General features: G+C 39.9%; 1 protein-coding gene across 2 annotated transcripts in view; it reads right to left on the bottom strand.

The window, feature by feature from the left end:
• Positions 1–13,038: 13,038 nt before the first annotated feature.
• Positions 13,039–15,402, bottom strand: part of RGS14 (regulator of G protein signaling 14) — a 37,246-nt gene continuing 34,882 nt past the window's right edge. For both annotated transcript variants that reach the window (XM_053462972.1, XM_053462973.1), the window contains 3 exons: positions 15,196–15,248; positions 14,377–14,512; positions 13,039–13,630 (listed from right to left, as the gene is read on the bottom strand). In XM_053462972.1, the coding sequence (XP_053318947.1) occupies positions 13,200–13,630; positions 14,377–14,512; positions 15,196–15,248 (620 nt within the window). In that variant the 3' untranslated portion in view covers positions 13,039–13,199. The remainder of the gene's footprint in view (positions 13,631–14,376; positions 14,513–15,195; positions 15,249–15,402) is intronic.

The following is a 15,402-nucleotide window of genomic DNA, read 5'->3' as shown; positions in this document are numbered from 1 at the left end:
TAATGCCTGTTGTCGAACATAACTTAGGTCATTGTTCATCAGCGGCACGTATTGTGTAAACAAAAATTTTTTGCTTTTAAATAATTGCACAACCTGCAGATGATTTTTGACATGTCATTTAGGTGTGCTAGAAAATGACTGATTCATTTCTCCACATATAAACAAGGTACTGATGCCACTACCATCATCTATAAAATGGCAGGTCAAGTGGTAGCCTGGCACAAAGCCTGGTGCCAGCCAATTGCATGGGGAGGAAAACCAAGAGTCTGTGCAGAGGAAGAAACATATTCCTCATTATCTGGCTCTGAACAGAAGGCTCTAATGGATAAACTCGTGTTACTGATCTGTCTGTGGAGCCATGAGTCACTTCTCAGAACACCTTTCAAGGTGAAATCCTATCAGCTTTTATTACTTGTATGGAAGGACAGCCAAATGTTAGTCATTCCAAAGCTGGATCTTTCCCTTTATATAACATTAATAAAATGATTAAAAAAATGTAATTTGGTTTAACTGAGCAAAACCAGCCTGTATACCATGTCAACGCAACGCCCTAATACAATGTATTATAAAGAAAAGATATACATTCACTAATTTAAGGTATCCAGCCATAGGCCAGGGTGTAAATGAAAGCCCCGCAGGCCAGTGGTCATTTTTCATACGTGTCAGATGGTCAGTCCAGGCGTGAAGTAAATGCTGCCTAAAATCCTTGCTACCCTAGGATAACACTGCAAGAATTAAAAAACACAATGTGACGCTGGCTTATAATCATTAAATCATGATTTTTCCAATATCCCCTGACAAGCCTACCCTGAGTTAAATTGGAATATGTATGGAAGGGATGGAATCTATGTTTATATATTGTATATTGCAAAATATTTTTTTTATTGTGTTTCAACCCACAATTACACGTGCGTGGACAGGTTGGTGTTAGTCTTGAGCATATAGAGATGATATTTTCAAGCATTGGATAAAAAAAGTTTACCAAATCAAAATACGTGCATAATAAACAGCAATAAAAGAGTACTTTCTGCCCATGGAGATCCTCAAAGCTACAGTATGTGCTTCTTCACGGGGCTGAGCTTGAAGGGGCCAACATTTATATCTTTGGTAATAAATAAAAATCCGTAAGAAGCTGTTTACCATTAACAAGTGTGCTCATTAACGCTTATCTAGAAACTTGTGGTTTATCAAAACGTGCTCATTAACTTTAGAAACTTGCCCCCACACTAGGTGCAATGATGCGTTGGTGTATGTTATTTCAACATCATCTTGAGATAAAGTTTCTGTTTTACACACAAGTTGAAAAACAACATGCCTTTCTTTTAACCCTTTCGTTGAGAAACTTTACACCAACATGCCTTCATCACACTACCAACTCTTTCACATCACAATTCTCTTCAAGGCACCACGTATGGTCTGAATAATTTAACCAATGGATTTTTGGTTTTATTTGTGATAAAACAATAAGGTACATTTTTTTGGCAAGTATGCATTTATATTTACCATTTCAACTGAGATGTTTTGCATGTCTCAATACCAATAAATTGTTCAAGCTCAGCCTTTTTTTACCACCAGTCATCAACATGAATAACTGTAGAATAGAAGTTCTTCAACATCTGCAAACCTGTCCAGGTCAGTGAAAGGTGTATCACGAGCTCCTCCAAGTTTGCATGAGGATCTGCAGAGGGAAAACTAAGTAAACGGACCAAGACCTCATGGAAGTCATGGTTAGCTGAAAGCAAATTAACAGCTTTTTTGCCCCTCCCCACACATTTTTCCCCCTACATAATTTATTTTTTTCCATTTATCTTTCCCTTTCCTCATGTCAGATAATCATTTTCCACTTTAACCTTCAATGCAGTTACCCAACTGAAAAGGTCCAGTAAGGTCAATGTTTCTAAAGGGGGGGCACACTAGAAGTTAAAGTACTTATTATTACAATTATTGTACGCATTAGTATATAAAAAAGAACTCCCATCTACTGTTGGCTTAATAACTTTTACATAGCTGGAGAATTTATTTGCAAAAAAAAAAGAACCGTTTGGTAAAATATATACTACTACATTAAAGTAAATGAAATAAACGTATTTTATCCGCAGGCTGTTGGGGTGACTTCCCTTGCCCACACCAAAACCACGCTGAGCTGATTATTTATAATACTCATAGTCATCCATTAGTCAGAGTGTCCACTTAGGTGATTAGGGCTGTTATTTACCATAGTTAATTTGATAAGGAGTCAGGGAGTTTTTTGGATGGAGCTAAAATAACAGAGCTAAAATACAGTTAAAAAACTAATATGCAGCTCTGTGAAAAAATACACTATACTGAAACTCAAACTTTTAAAAAGGGAACTTTATTGAGGCAAGTCTAAGTAGAATATCGAGAGCAGAAGAGTGAAGCGGGTCAAGTAAAGTGTTGTAGTGAAGAAACTTTGTTGGGTGTATACAATTTATTCAATAATTGTGAAGGCGAGAAGAGTTAGAGAGTCGGGATTGGTCGGGTCCAGGGAGGGCTTTTTCAAGATTGGAGATTTGCATGTTAGACGGAGGATGGATCAGAAGAGAGGCAGAGATTGAATACAGGAATTAGTGTATGGGCAAGAAAAGATGCCTATTTGGGGATAAGCACAAGGTTAGAAGAAAAAAAGATTACTTGCTAAGCAAAAGAAATTGGGGACAGTTAACATGTGGAATGCGCTGCCAAGTTAAGTGATTTTGGCAAATTAAGTTAATACTTTATAAGGATTTTTTTTTACCTCTTTGGCACAATTGTGCCTAAAATTCTTATTTGTTTTATTTGGCTAAGGGTCATACATGGTAGACTTTATGATTTTTTGAGTATATCCGCAGGCCAGATTTTTCCCTGTAGGTTGACTCCCCTTCGGTTAGGGCCATATAATTATATGTGTGGCCATGGCCGCCTATGCACCTGCACAGAGCGCAACCTCTGACTTGACATAACCTACTCATTTGCCGAGGGCTTTTCATGTTGCTTGCCAAGTTCCTTAGCACTTTCATCTGCTTAACAGTGTATCTATCTGAATGTTACATTATGTACTCTACCATCACAAATCACCATACCTGGGAACTTTCTAAATGAGCTGACCCTGAGACTCTTAAAATATTGCCATCGTGAAGATTCTATTCCAAATGCATTAACCAAGTGGCTGTAATACTACTTCCCATGGAAACCTTGACTTACAATTATTTAGAGGAAGACTTAGTTAAGTCACCTGCACTCATACGGATTCATAATGATAGTGGTAGTGGATATGAACTAATTGATATCAGCTAGTCAGCACTTTATGAATCAGTTTTCATGAATTAATTTTGATAACTTTATATACACCCCAAGCACATCTGTGCTCAAACACACGTACACATCCATTCTCACACACGTACACATCCATGCTCACACACGTACACATCCATTCTCACACACACGTACACATTCATGCTCACACACTTACACATCCATGCTCACACACATACACATCCATGCTCACACACGTACACATCCATGCTCAAACACACATACTTGACTTCCTTTACTGTGTTATTTTGTACAACCTTCACTGAACGTCTAATACTGGCCCTGCGTTTTCTCTCATGTACTCTAGTTCCAGTACTCCTCTTTTTTTATATCATGTTTCCCTCTAGCATTCCTCTTCCAGAATATATGAGGTTTTTAAATGTTTCCTGTTATGTTTCGTTAATAAGATCCTGTGCCATTTTAGTGACCTCTCTTTTAATTCTTTCTAAATTATTCTGTCTTTCCAAAGCCATGTTCTTTAGAACTGGACACTGTATTCTAAGCGACAGTCTAATGTCCCTGATAACCCTACTATAGAAGAATTCATATTAAAGTACTCTGTGAGTAGCCTCCAAAGCAAACCAATAAATAAAAACAAAACACAAAATGTAAAATCTTAATGAGAAGACTTAACAGTCAGACTGTACACAGCGTTCTGCACGCAGCGTTCAGCAGAGCAAGTGCTGGATCTGACTGAAGGTGAGTGGATCACATTCTGTAGAATCCCCTCAAGCATTTGCAAAACAGACCATGAAATGTAAAAAGACCATGCACCTATAAAATGTGTGATCGCCTTCTTGAATGAGGTTTTTCAAAGACTGGACATACATCGACAGCTTCACCATGTATATACAGGCATATATTGTGTACAATCAACATCTGTACCATCATGAACACTCATTGTAAATACACTTTTTAAGGCTACATCATCCTTGCCATCCCTAGGACCTTGATAAAGTCTGTAGTGATGTGAAAGACAGGTCCTAATGTCCAGCATCTTCTCTGACTTCCCACAGTTGACCATTACTCTTGAAGCATTGGTGAATTATTTGTTTGAGTTCTCTCACAGACTGTGATTTGCACAGAAGAGAGTAACAATGTACATTGGCTCAACATAAAAGCAGAACATCTTCCTTAATCCAAACCTTTGTAGGACTTTATCCATAAACCTGCTGGAAAAACAATCAAAAGCTTTCTCTTGAGCCCAGACCTTGCAGTCAGGGGCATACCTAGAGTATTTGGCACCTGGGGCAGATCCTATATCTGGCAACATTCACACATATATGCTTACACGTACACAGTTACACATACAGATACACAGTAAAACTAAAACACTTACACATAAACATCAAGGTTAACGCATTTACCCATATTCATCCATGCTCTAGCACATTTAACCATGCATTTCCATGATCACGCACGTGTACATCCATGTTCACACACACATACACATCCATGCACAAACACACATACACATCAATACTCACACATATACGCATTTATGCTGACACACACACACATACATACATGCTCACACACAAACACTTATACACTCTAACATACAAACAGTCATACATGCATACTTCCCAGTTCCCAAACATGCATAAAGGGCCTTAGGGGGGAGGCCTCCTTTAATGGCCATGCATGCCATGACTTTGTGTCTAGTGGTTAGCCTGATCGATGCCGCATTAGCAAGCATACCTCATATAATCCACATATTTCAGTAAAAAAAAATCATGTTATTAAAAACAATATTTAGAAAGCACAATGAGATATCAACACTACATACCACTACATGCCTCATGTTCACAATTTACACCTTACCCTTACATTGTTATGCTTAAAACATGCCATGTAGGTGTTCAATAATATTTATACAATATGTCTTAATTCTACAATTGTAATTATTTATGAAGTACATTACAGAGAATTATGCACCAATATGAATTGATATAATAAACTAAGGTGTAAATAAAGAACAAAGAATGTGGCTTCTGAATATTGTTATTAATTGTTATTAATAACATTAAATAAACATATTTTACTACAATGGAGAAGTACGTGGATTATATGAGGTATGCTTTCTAAAGGATACACACTTAGTGTTACAAATGCCATTTTAGTATTATCACACCCTGTGGATATAATTGTTATTGGCAGAAAGGACTTGACATAAGTTAAATCTACTCCCAGCAGTGCTACTTGTTACAGTAGCTTATCTTGGGGATGTAGGCAAGCATTAGGTCCAACACATACCACTAGTGTTGTTTTGGGGCGCACGCTAACACATACCCAACCGCTACCACCTGCTTGGGCTGGCAAGAGCACCAGAGATAGACGCACTTCCTATGCACTTGTATACTTTTGCTGTTGGTGGTTTGATTTGTATAATTCCAGCCAGCTAGAGGTGCAGGCCTTGAAAGCACTTTTTCTTTAAGGTTTTTCCATCTCACATTGCACGTTTTTCTGCATGGGTTTGTTTTTTTATATTTATATATATAGTATGTATTTCGTTTTTTATGTCAGTTCTGTTTTTTTTTTCCTGTAGATTCGCCTACTTTTTACACAACAAATCTAAGAACGACACCCAGGGCCGGACTGGGACTGAAAAGCAGCCCTGGAAAAATTTGGAGACCAGCCCCATATAGTTTATCTCACGGTGAAGCTCTTATACCCACACGCACCCCTTATACACACCCGAGTCACACTATGTGCCATTCTTTTTATCTCATTATTTGTATTAAATGCCAGAAAGCAAAAGTGTTAAAAGGCCCTAATAAATTAAATACATTACACAGAATGGGATCAAAACATTTACTACTGCGAACATTTTTAGATGAAAGAGTTCCATTTTATTCAGTGGAACAAAACACTGATCACATTATTCTTCACGATATTCTGGTAAGAAACTTTTATTTCTTTATTAATTCATGTAGACTATTTTTTTCCATATTTAATAAAAGCTATGATTGAGACATGTTTGGTTTTTATTTCCTTTCATTTGACAATCTACCCCCGAGTTATGCACCTCTGACCCCAGGCTTGCCACTCTGCCCCCTGATATGCCTTCTAACCCCCTATATGCCACTCTGCCTCCAGAAATGCCTTATACCCCCTATATGCCACTCTGTCCCATGATATACATTTTAACCCCCTTTATGCCACTCTGCCTCCAGATATGCCGTTGACCCCCTATATGTCACTCTGCATCCAGAAATGCCTTATACCCCTATATGCAACTCTGGCATATAGGGGGTTAAAAGGCATATCATGGGACAGAGTGGCATATAGGGGGGTATAAGGCATTTCTGGAGGCAGAGTGGCATAAAGGGGGTGAAAAGGCATATCATGGGGCACTCTGCCTCCAGAAAAGCCTTATACCCCCCTATATGCCACTCTGCCTCCATGATATGCCTCAACCCTCCTATATGCCACTCTGTCCCATGATATGCCTTCTAACCCCCTATATGCCACTCTGCCATATAGGAGGTTAAAAGGCATATCATGGGACATTTTTGTTTACTTTATATGGCAAGCCGATCCAGCTTGCCATATTAAATAAAAAATGATATATGCCACTCTGTCCCATGATATGCCTTCTAACCCCCTATATATGCCACTCTGCCATATAGGGGGTTAAAAGGCATATCATGGGACAGAGTGGCATATAGGGGGTATAAGGCATTTCTGGAGGCAGAGTGGCATGAAGGGGGTTAAAAGGCATATCATGGGGCACTCTGCCTCCAGAAAAGCCTTATGCCCCCTATATGCCACTCTGCCTCCCCGATATGCTTTATACCCTCCTATATGCTCCTCTGCCCCATGATATACCTTTTAACCCCCTTTATGCCACTCTGCCTCCAGATATGCCTTTTGACCCCCTATATGTCACTCTGCATCCAGAAATGCCTTATACCCCTATATGCAACTCTGGCATATAGGGGGTTAAAAGGCATATCATGGGACAGAGTGGCATTTAGGGGGGTATAAGGCATTTCTGGAGGCAGAGTGGCATATAGGGGGACACACTTACATACACACACATGCCGATTTTTTTTGTTTTTAACAAATACAAAAAACATACAGTACAAAAAATACATTATTTTACTCACCTTCTACTTCTCTTGACTTCCTGGTAGCTGCACACTGTTCTCCTATATGCTCCTATATGCTGACAGGATGCCACTGACCTGACATCCGGTGCTGCAGCAGTCTGAGCGCGAGGGGGCGGAGCTTCCACCTCACGCTGCTCCCATCACTATGCAGCCATCAGGCTGCTGGGAATGTAATCTAAACGGCCGGTGCGTGCTGATGCCGCCGGCCGGAGCTACTTTAACACTTTTTTTTTTTATTTATATGGTAAGCTGGAAAAAAAAGTATTAAAGCAGAGGCGACCGGCGGCATCAGCACGCATCGGCCGTTCAGATTACATTCCCAGCAATCTGACGGCCGCATAGTGATGGGAGCAGCGTGAGGGGTGAAAGGTCAGTGCGAGGGGGCGGAGCTTTCACCCCTCACACTGCTCCCATCACTAGACGGCCATCGCACACGGCTGCTGGGTGCTGATACCGGCCGGCCGCATCAGCACCCAGCGGCCGCTTTGATTAGATTTCGGGCAGCCTGGGGGGCAGCTCAGCGGCTGTCTTCATGGCCGCCCAGCCCACGGACCTTCCGGCCCACCGGGAAATTTCCCGGTATCCCGGTGGGCCAGTCCGGCCCTGCATTTAATAAAGTGTGACATGGCCGCTCCCTGCATGTTGAATACTACTTTGATACTTACATAGATAAAAATCTGGAGCTATTTCTGCCCCCCCCAAAAAAAAATGGGGTAACAGTCCAATGAGTGGACTATGTTACAGTAATCAGCTGGCTAGATTGTGTGGGAACGTCTTATGAATCATTACTCCTTTGTGTATTATATTCATCCTCTATGAGAGGTCTGCAATTTAGTTTATTGCCAAGTTCTTTCCTAAGAGTTAACTGCAGATTTATTTTTAGTGTAAAATCTTCTAGGACCAACAGAATAATGTTGGCACGTCTGTTTTATCAGTCTCCGAGCGATTACTTTTTGGAATATCTCCTAGAATGAACAGGAGTCAGTACTAAAGGCTAACAGATAGAAATGTTTTCTTATTAGTAACAACTAAAGAGGATTTGTAAATACATTTAAAAATGTTATGTGTTTAAACAACCTCTTCACAATATCTTGTGAACAGTATTAGTTAATATATGCTTGTTTGTTTTCCCTATGTTTTTTTTGCTCGCTAGAATGAAATCAAAAGTCAATAAATCAGACTGATTGCATTCAGGCTCGGAATATTATATCGAAGACCTTATGGTCACCCCTTAAGCATAAAATGCAAAATACAAACATGGGTCCCTTCCCCTGACTTTATTGAGGATTGGATTGTAGCTGTAAAGTTGGTCTTTTTGGGTGTATACAAGAAGCCTGTTTCTGGGGTGTTATTAGCACTGTGTATGCTCTGATGCGATGATAGAGAATAGTTCTCCTGTAATGCCAAAATATCAATAGTCGCTCACAATTGAGCCTTTCTGTTTTGCTGTTTTTTGAGCTAGATTCTGACACATTCAGAAAAAGCTTAAGGTTCTTCAGCAGTTGCTTGTTGTGCTGGGTAATGGGGGGGGTCCTGGAATATGACATTTTAAATTGATCAATGCAACCTATCCAGTCCAATACATAAATGATCTCTCTAAATTAGGCAGCATAAAAAGTCACCCTACCTAAAAGTGGCCCTACCACTTTTAACACCTTGTTCACATCTTCATATCAGACCGAGGGAACCACGATTCACCTTGGGCTTCAACATCGACAACAAATGTCACTAGATGTAGTATGCTAGTATTCATTACACTCTTGCCAAGTGGTGTTAGAATGTGCTAGTGGCATTTTATGGGAATATACAATGAGGATGACACATAAACTTCGATCAGTTATCTAATGGATTCACTTTAAGGACATTGGATGCCAAAGCATAATATTGCAAAGTGCAAAAAGTTTATATATTTTATATAGGTGTTTTATAATAAGTGCCTTTGACACATCTCCAAAATACTGTAAAAGAAACGCTATACTATACTTTGTATCTGCATGTATTATGCTCCTCCAGGTGATGGGAACGGTGATATAAAATGTATCATGCAGGGCAACGCTGATTTTAACCCAGCAATATTCATTTTCTGTGGGTTTCTGCATTGGCCATTGGGTCCTTCTGTCACAAAGCCAAACCCTTCCTGTCTCTTATCAGATAGCTGATAATAGTTTTCTGCTCATGGTTGTTTCATGTTTGTAATTTCTCTAGGTTTTGAAACATACAGAAAAAGAAAATTATCCGTCTCTGCTCTCAACAGTTATTTCTTTTTATGTTGCCAGAACAAAATAAAAAGCTGTGCTCTCTATTACAACACAACAAAGCCTATTAGTCCAATCTTTCTCATTTCCATTTGAGAGTCTTATTACTTTCACTTCAAATACCCCTTCATTGAGATAGAATTCTATTTATTTGAAGCCTTGAATCTTGCTTGGTGCAGAAACCAGCCTGTCACGGTTTTTTTTTTTGTACAGAGTGAAAAATGTCAGATATTCTTCTAAATTGCCTTGTGGTGCCATACTATTGTTTCTCAGAACACTTATGATGACTCCTGCAGACAGTTATCATGTTTGACACATCACTGCTAACGAAGATTATGATTCTGAACAGACATTTTTACTCAAAACTTGCATCTTTTTACAGGAAACGGGTTAATATATACATACTTTATATAGCATCAAGGCTGTCAGAGGCATGAGTGGTATATTATGAGAGTTTAATGAGTTACAACCAGAATCAGGGGTTGCTACGTGTTTACCCTACCTTTATCAACATGTTATACGCAAAAGACCAATCTCGGGGTCCAAAACATAATGGGTGAAACAAACACCATTTATAAAGAGAGAAAGGAAAAAAATAGTTATTGTCCAATGTCAATGTGAAGGAATATTAACCAATCCTAACCCTGGAATAATTTTGATGAACATTTAAACCTTGACTTGATTGGGTGACCTTGAAAAAACAGCCTAGTTGCCAAAATGTTATTTTTACTTTTTAATGCATGTTGGGCATTCTAGTAAATAATGTCTGCACCAATTTGCATGCAGTAATAGTATAAAAAAAGCCTGGAGCAGGGGCGTAACTAGAAACCTCAGGGCCCCGGTGCGAGAATCTGTTAAGGGCCCCCAGCACCCTCCCACCCCCAACCCATCTATCCCTTTCTCACGATCTCCCCTCTCCCTCCCTAACCCCCCTTCTCACAGTCTCCCGTCTCCCTCCCTACCCCCCCTTCTCACAGTCTCCCCTCTCCCTCCCTACCCCCCTTCTCACAATCTCCCCTCTCCCTCCCTAACCCCCTTCTCACGATCTACCCTCTCCCTCCCTACCCCCCTTCTCACAAGCTACCCTCTCCCTCCCTACCCCCCCTTCTCACAATCTACCCTCTCCCTCCCTACCCCCCCTTCTCACGATCTATCCCCCCTTCTCACGATCTACCCACTCCCTCCCTACCCCCCCCTTTGTAGGTCACTTACCGTCAACTCCTGTGTTGGGAGCGTGAGGCATTTGTCTCGGGTGCCGGCGCTTCACTGCTGAGCGCCGGCATATGACGTCATATGCCGGCGCTCAGTGTGAAGCGCCAGCACCCGAGACAAACGCCTCACGCCCCCAACACTGTACTCTGGGGAGCGCTGAGGCAGGCGGCGGCGGCGGCGACGGGGAGCAGAGGCATCCTGGATTTCTGTCAATCAGGGGGGCCCAAGAGTTGCCGAGCGGTCGTTTTCAGCAACCGCTCGGCACCCCTTGGGCCCCCTGACTGGCAGAACTCCAGGGTCCGGTCGCAGTCGCGACCCCTGCGACCCCGGTAGTTCCGCCACTGGCCTGGAGTGCTTCTGTAAAAATGCTTAATGATTCTGAGGATAAAAGCATATATTATTATTTCTGAACCTTTTTCTCAACCCAGGCTATTAAACGAACTGTTAAAGAACAGTCACAACTTTGGATTTCCAGTTCTTTTAAAAAAAAACAGTAGTTTTTTTAATTTAGTGATTCTTATTTTATTTTTATTATTTTTATTTTTATTAAATATATAAAGCTCCTGAAAGACTATGCAGCTCAGATTCGGACAGGTCAATGTTGGGAATGAACTTTGGTTGGATTAGTTGTGTGTGGAAGGACTTGACTGGCGCGCATAGAGCCCTGACCTCAACCTCATCAAACACCTTTGGGATGAATGGGAATGAAGATTAAGAGCCAGACCTTCTCTTCCAACATCAGTGCCTGACCTCACAAACGCTCTACTGGATGAATGGCCCAAAATTCCCCCAGAAATACTCCAAAATCTTGTGGAAAGCCTTCCCAGAAGAATGTTGTAGCTCCAAAGAGGAGCGACCTGCTATATATTAACGTCTATGTGTAGAATGCAGAAACTTAGTTTCTTACTCTCTTCCATCTGATCTACCATGCACTGATCACAAGCAGGGCTCAGTTGCCTTGCATTGCTGATCGCAATGGAGTTGCAACCAGAGATGCATGCTCACGTTCACCATGACCAATGCAATTGTCATTAATGGGATGTTTTAAAGTGGCTAACAATAGAATGGCTCATTGTTAATCATCCAGATCATAGAGGAAATAATTCAGCAGGACTTCATTAGCATTGCCACAAAAATCAGCTTAGTGTGGTGTTTGAGCGAGAAAGTCACCCCCTAGAAGGGGCTTGCACAAGGCCCTATTATAATTAAATATGGCCCTCTCCAAAGGTCAGCCATGACTAATAAAAGTAAAGCCAGACTAAATGGTGGCAATAGAACAGGCACATTTAGAGACATGTGATTGCAGAATACAGACTTTTTAGCATTTTCTGTTTCTTTTGCCTTGAGAGAGGATAAAATATGATCAATTTTTTTAATTTTATTTCCCATATCTTTAACATAATGGCCACCTCCTATACACATTTTCTGATTTAAACTTAATAATAAAGAGATACAAAAATGCTTTTCATGTGCTTTTCCATTCATTCAGTTTTTTATTGAATTTCTTCAATTTTTGGTATTTGAAATTAGCATTCAATTTCCTAGTTACAAGTATTGTACCAATACGTGTCCATTGCCTGTGGGGGATAACGTATATCCATAAATGAAAATTACACATTTACTTACATTCATGTTAAAGTGCTGTACTGAACTGTGTTCCTATATATATTGTGGATGTTTCATGGGGGATTATTGCATTAACGGAGGATGGCTTAGTTGAGTAACCGTATATATATTGCTGTGAAGGTCTATAAATGGAACATAACCAGTTGTATTATGTATACAAATTGTTTAATATGTCAAACATAGGACATAAACTCTTTGTCTACGCTGCTTTGGTGTATATTTTCTAACATACAAAGACATCTACCTAGATGTTCTGATATTCCATACATTAGGGTGTAAATGCAGGACAACATATTCATTTCCCATATGTTCTGAGATGCATTTATGGAAGCACCACCTCTTCTGTACCACCTCTTCTGTACCACCTCTTCTGTACCACTTCAGTTTTTAAATCCTATGATGTAAAAGCGTATTACAAAGTCATCATATACTCCACTGAATGCTACGAATGCTGCAGATAAACCTGAATTTGGCTGTCTCTGTCTTCTCTCTTCATCATATATAGAAGAAGCTTTTACACATCGTTTTGGTTGATTACTATATACAAGATTGCCGGTTTATGTGATGATCTATGACAAATTGTTATATTTCCCTGTACAACATTTTGCGATCACTTATTTACATCCATGATTTCACCACAGGGAGTGCAATTGCTACAGGAAAATGGACATTTCGGTTATTACAGTGGAGAATCAAAACTCTCTGTTTGGATTTGGTTGTTAGCTGATGGAGGTTGATGCATGGAGTTCAATTCAGAAATGATCTCCTTATGAATTGTGTCTCTATTTATGCGAACCCCATCTTTCAGGGCGGCAGTGTTGCTTGTAATTTGTTTTTGTGATGATGTAAAAGACTCTGGCGATGAAGATCTGGTGTCTGTACAAGGTTTGTGTTCACTGCAGATCTCAGGAGATAATGATACATCAAGGCTACAGGATGGCACCTCTGGACTTTCTATGGAATCATTCAGACCTGTCATGTCACATGAATCATGTCTATTCACGGTGGGAAGCTTAAGGAATTCTGGTAACTCCAGGTCCTTCTTGGACAACAGGCCTCGTTGGTCTTCTGCTCTGGAGCTCTGGACTCTGTTAAGCAGCTCAACCAATCCTGTATTCAAAACAACACAGAACAGACCTAATCGTTTCTGAAATGTCTATTAAACAAAATGTAGCAAAAAAGAAACCATGGTATGAATGTATTTGAGAAATAAAGTATCGTAATTGTATGCTTAGTTTAAGTAGCTGTGGCAATAACATTTTTCTGAAATGATAATGTGCATTTTGACTGCCAGGGAAGCATTATGAGACACACTGACAAAAACCTGCATTCATTCCTGCTTGCAAAGTACTTGCACCTGGGACTCAGTGTGGTGTCTGAAATTATTCATACAAGCTGTCTGCCATAACTCACCTTTTCACAGTTAAACATCTCCTCTTATTGCTCATTGTAGGATCTATTCACAAACCTGTTTTATATAATCTCTTTTCAAAGCTATAAACTGTTTTCTTTCTGTCAGAGCTCAGCGTAATCTCTAGTGGGTGTTCGATGTGCTATGTAACTATTTGTTTACACCACCAACACTCGCCATGAATAATTGTTAATTTGTATATTTTCTCCAGAAATAATTGAACACCGTTTTGCGTCTGCCACGTCAACAATAGCACATCCATTTTTTACTACTAACCACCTATATTTTTTTTGGGAAAAAAGCACTAGTCTTGGTAGTTTTAGCACGGGGGGATTCAACTGCCACATGAAGTGGGCAGTTGTTTGTTACCTGGATTAAAAGAGACATTAAACACTGGCCTAAATTCTGTATGTGGTTGTGCAGCAGTGATGTAGAAAGAACTCACCTTCAATGTCGTATGCTTGATGATGGGGCTTATTCTTCACTTTCCCAGAATCGCCTGGTATGTGATTTATGTGGTTAGTCTGCCTTCGTGGCACTGGTATATTTGTCTCTCTGATCTTCTCCTTTATGGAGTCTTTCTGTAAATAGTTTAACGGCAAGTTGATTTTGAAGCAAATGACAGGTCTCACAGACTAACCAGTGTCACGGTCTATATATAGACAAGGCAATATCTAGCATGTCTGCACTGTAACAAATCAGCCTTCCAGCGGTTTCAAATTCATAAAACCATGTTATGTTTTCACTATATATCCTGCCAAGTGCGCCACGACTTCAACTGGTCCACTGGCCCATTGCTCACCAATCTGACACTTTATTTGCCACCCTGACCCCAATTACCAACTACAGATGTAACACCTTTGTACCCAATGTACTTCTCTTGAATTGCATTGTGGAAACTGCTCTCACTTTGTAAATAAACGTTTTGTTGTGGTGATTGAGGTTATTTTTCAAATGGAATGGAAATTGCCCATTTTTTTCAAGACTACAGAAAAAGTGCGTGTGAAATCGATAGCCAAGAAATCTCATGGGGTGCTGCAATGCTGCTCTGTCAACCCCTTCCTGCTCAGGAACTTTATCCCATACTGTTTTGGTATCAATATTTAATCCTTGTTTGCAAGTTTTCCAAAATATACACACTTCAATTTATTTCCTCAATAATGCAAGCTATCGAGCAGCGGCTTCCCGGCACATCTTATTTATATGCTTTTTTTATGGGAGCCATTTTTAAAGATTTGCTATATATTCTAGTCAGACAAATTACCTTAGTTTGATGATTGACTGCGTTTCCTGTCCGATTAGGAGCCTCCTTTATGTCTGCAGAGTAATTAAAGAACATCAATAACAAAAAAAAATGTCTTGATTTTATTCTGTGAGACATGATATTCCTTATGGATTTTACCCAAGAAAATGATTGTATACTATTACTATTATATACCGGTAGTTTCCAAATATATAATAATAATATCCA

Source organism: Spea bombifrons, chromosome 4, assembly GCF_027358695.1.
Source record: "Spea bombifrons isolate aSpeBom1 chromosome 4, aSpeBom1.2.pri, whole genome shotgun sequence".
Lineage (NCBI taxonomy): Eukaryota > Metazoa > Chordata > Amphibia > Anura > Pelobatidae > Spea > Spea bombifrons.
This window is presented reverse-complemented; position numbering and strand designations above follow the sequence as displayed.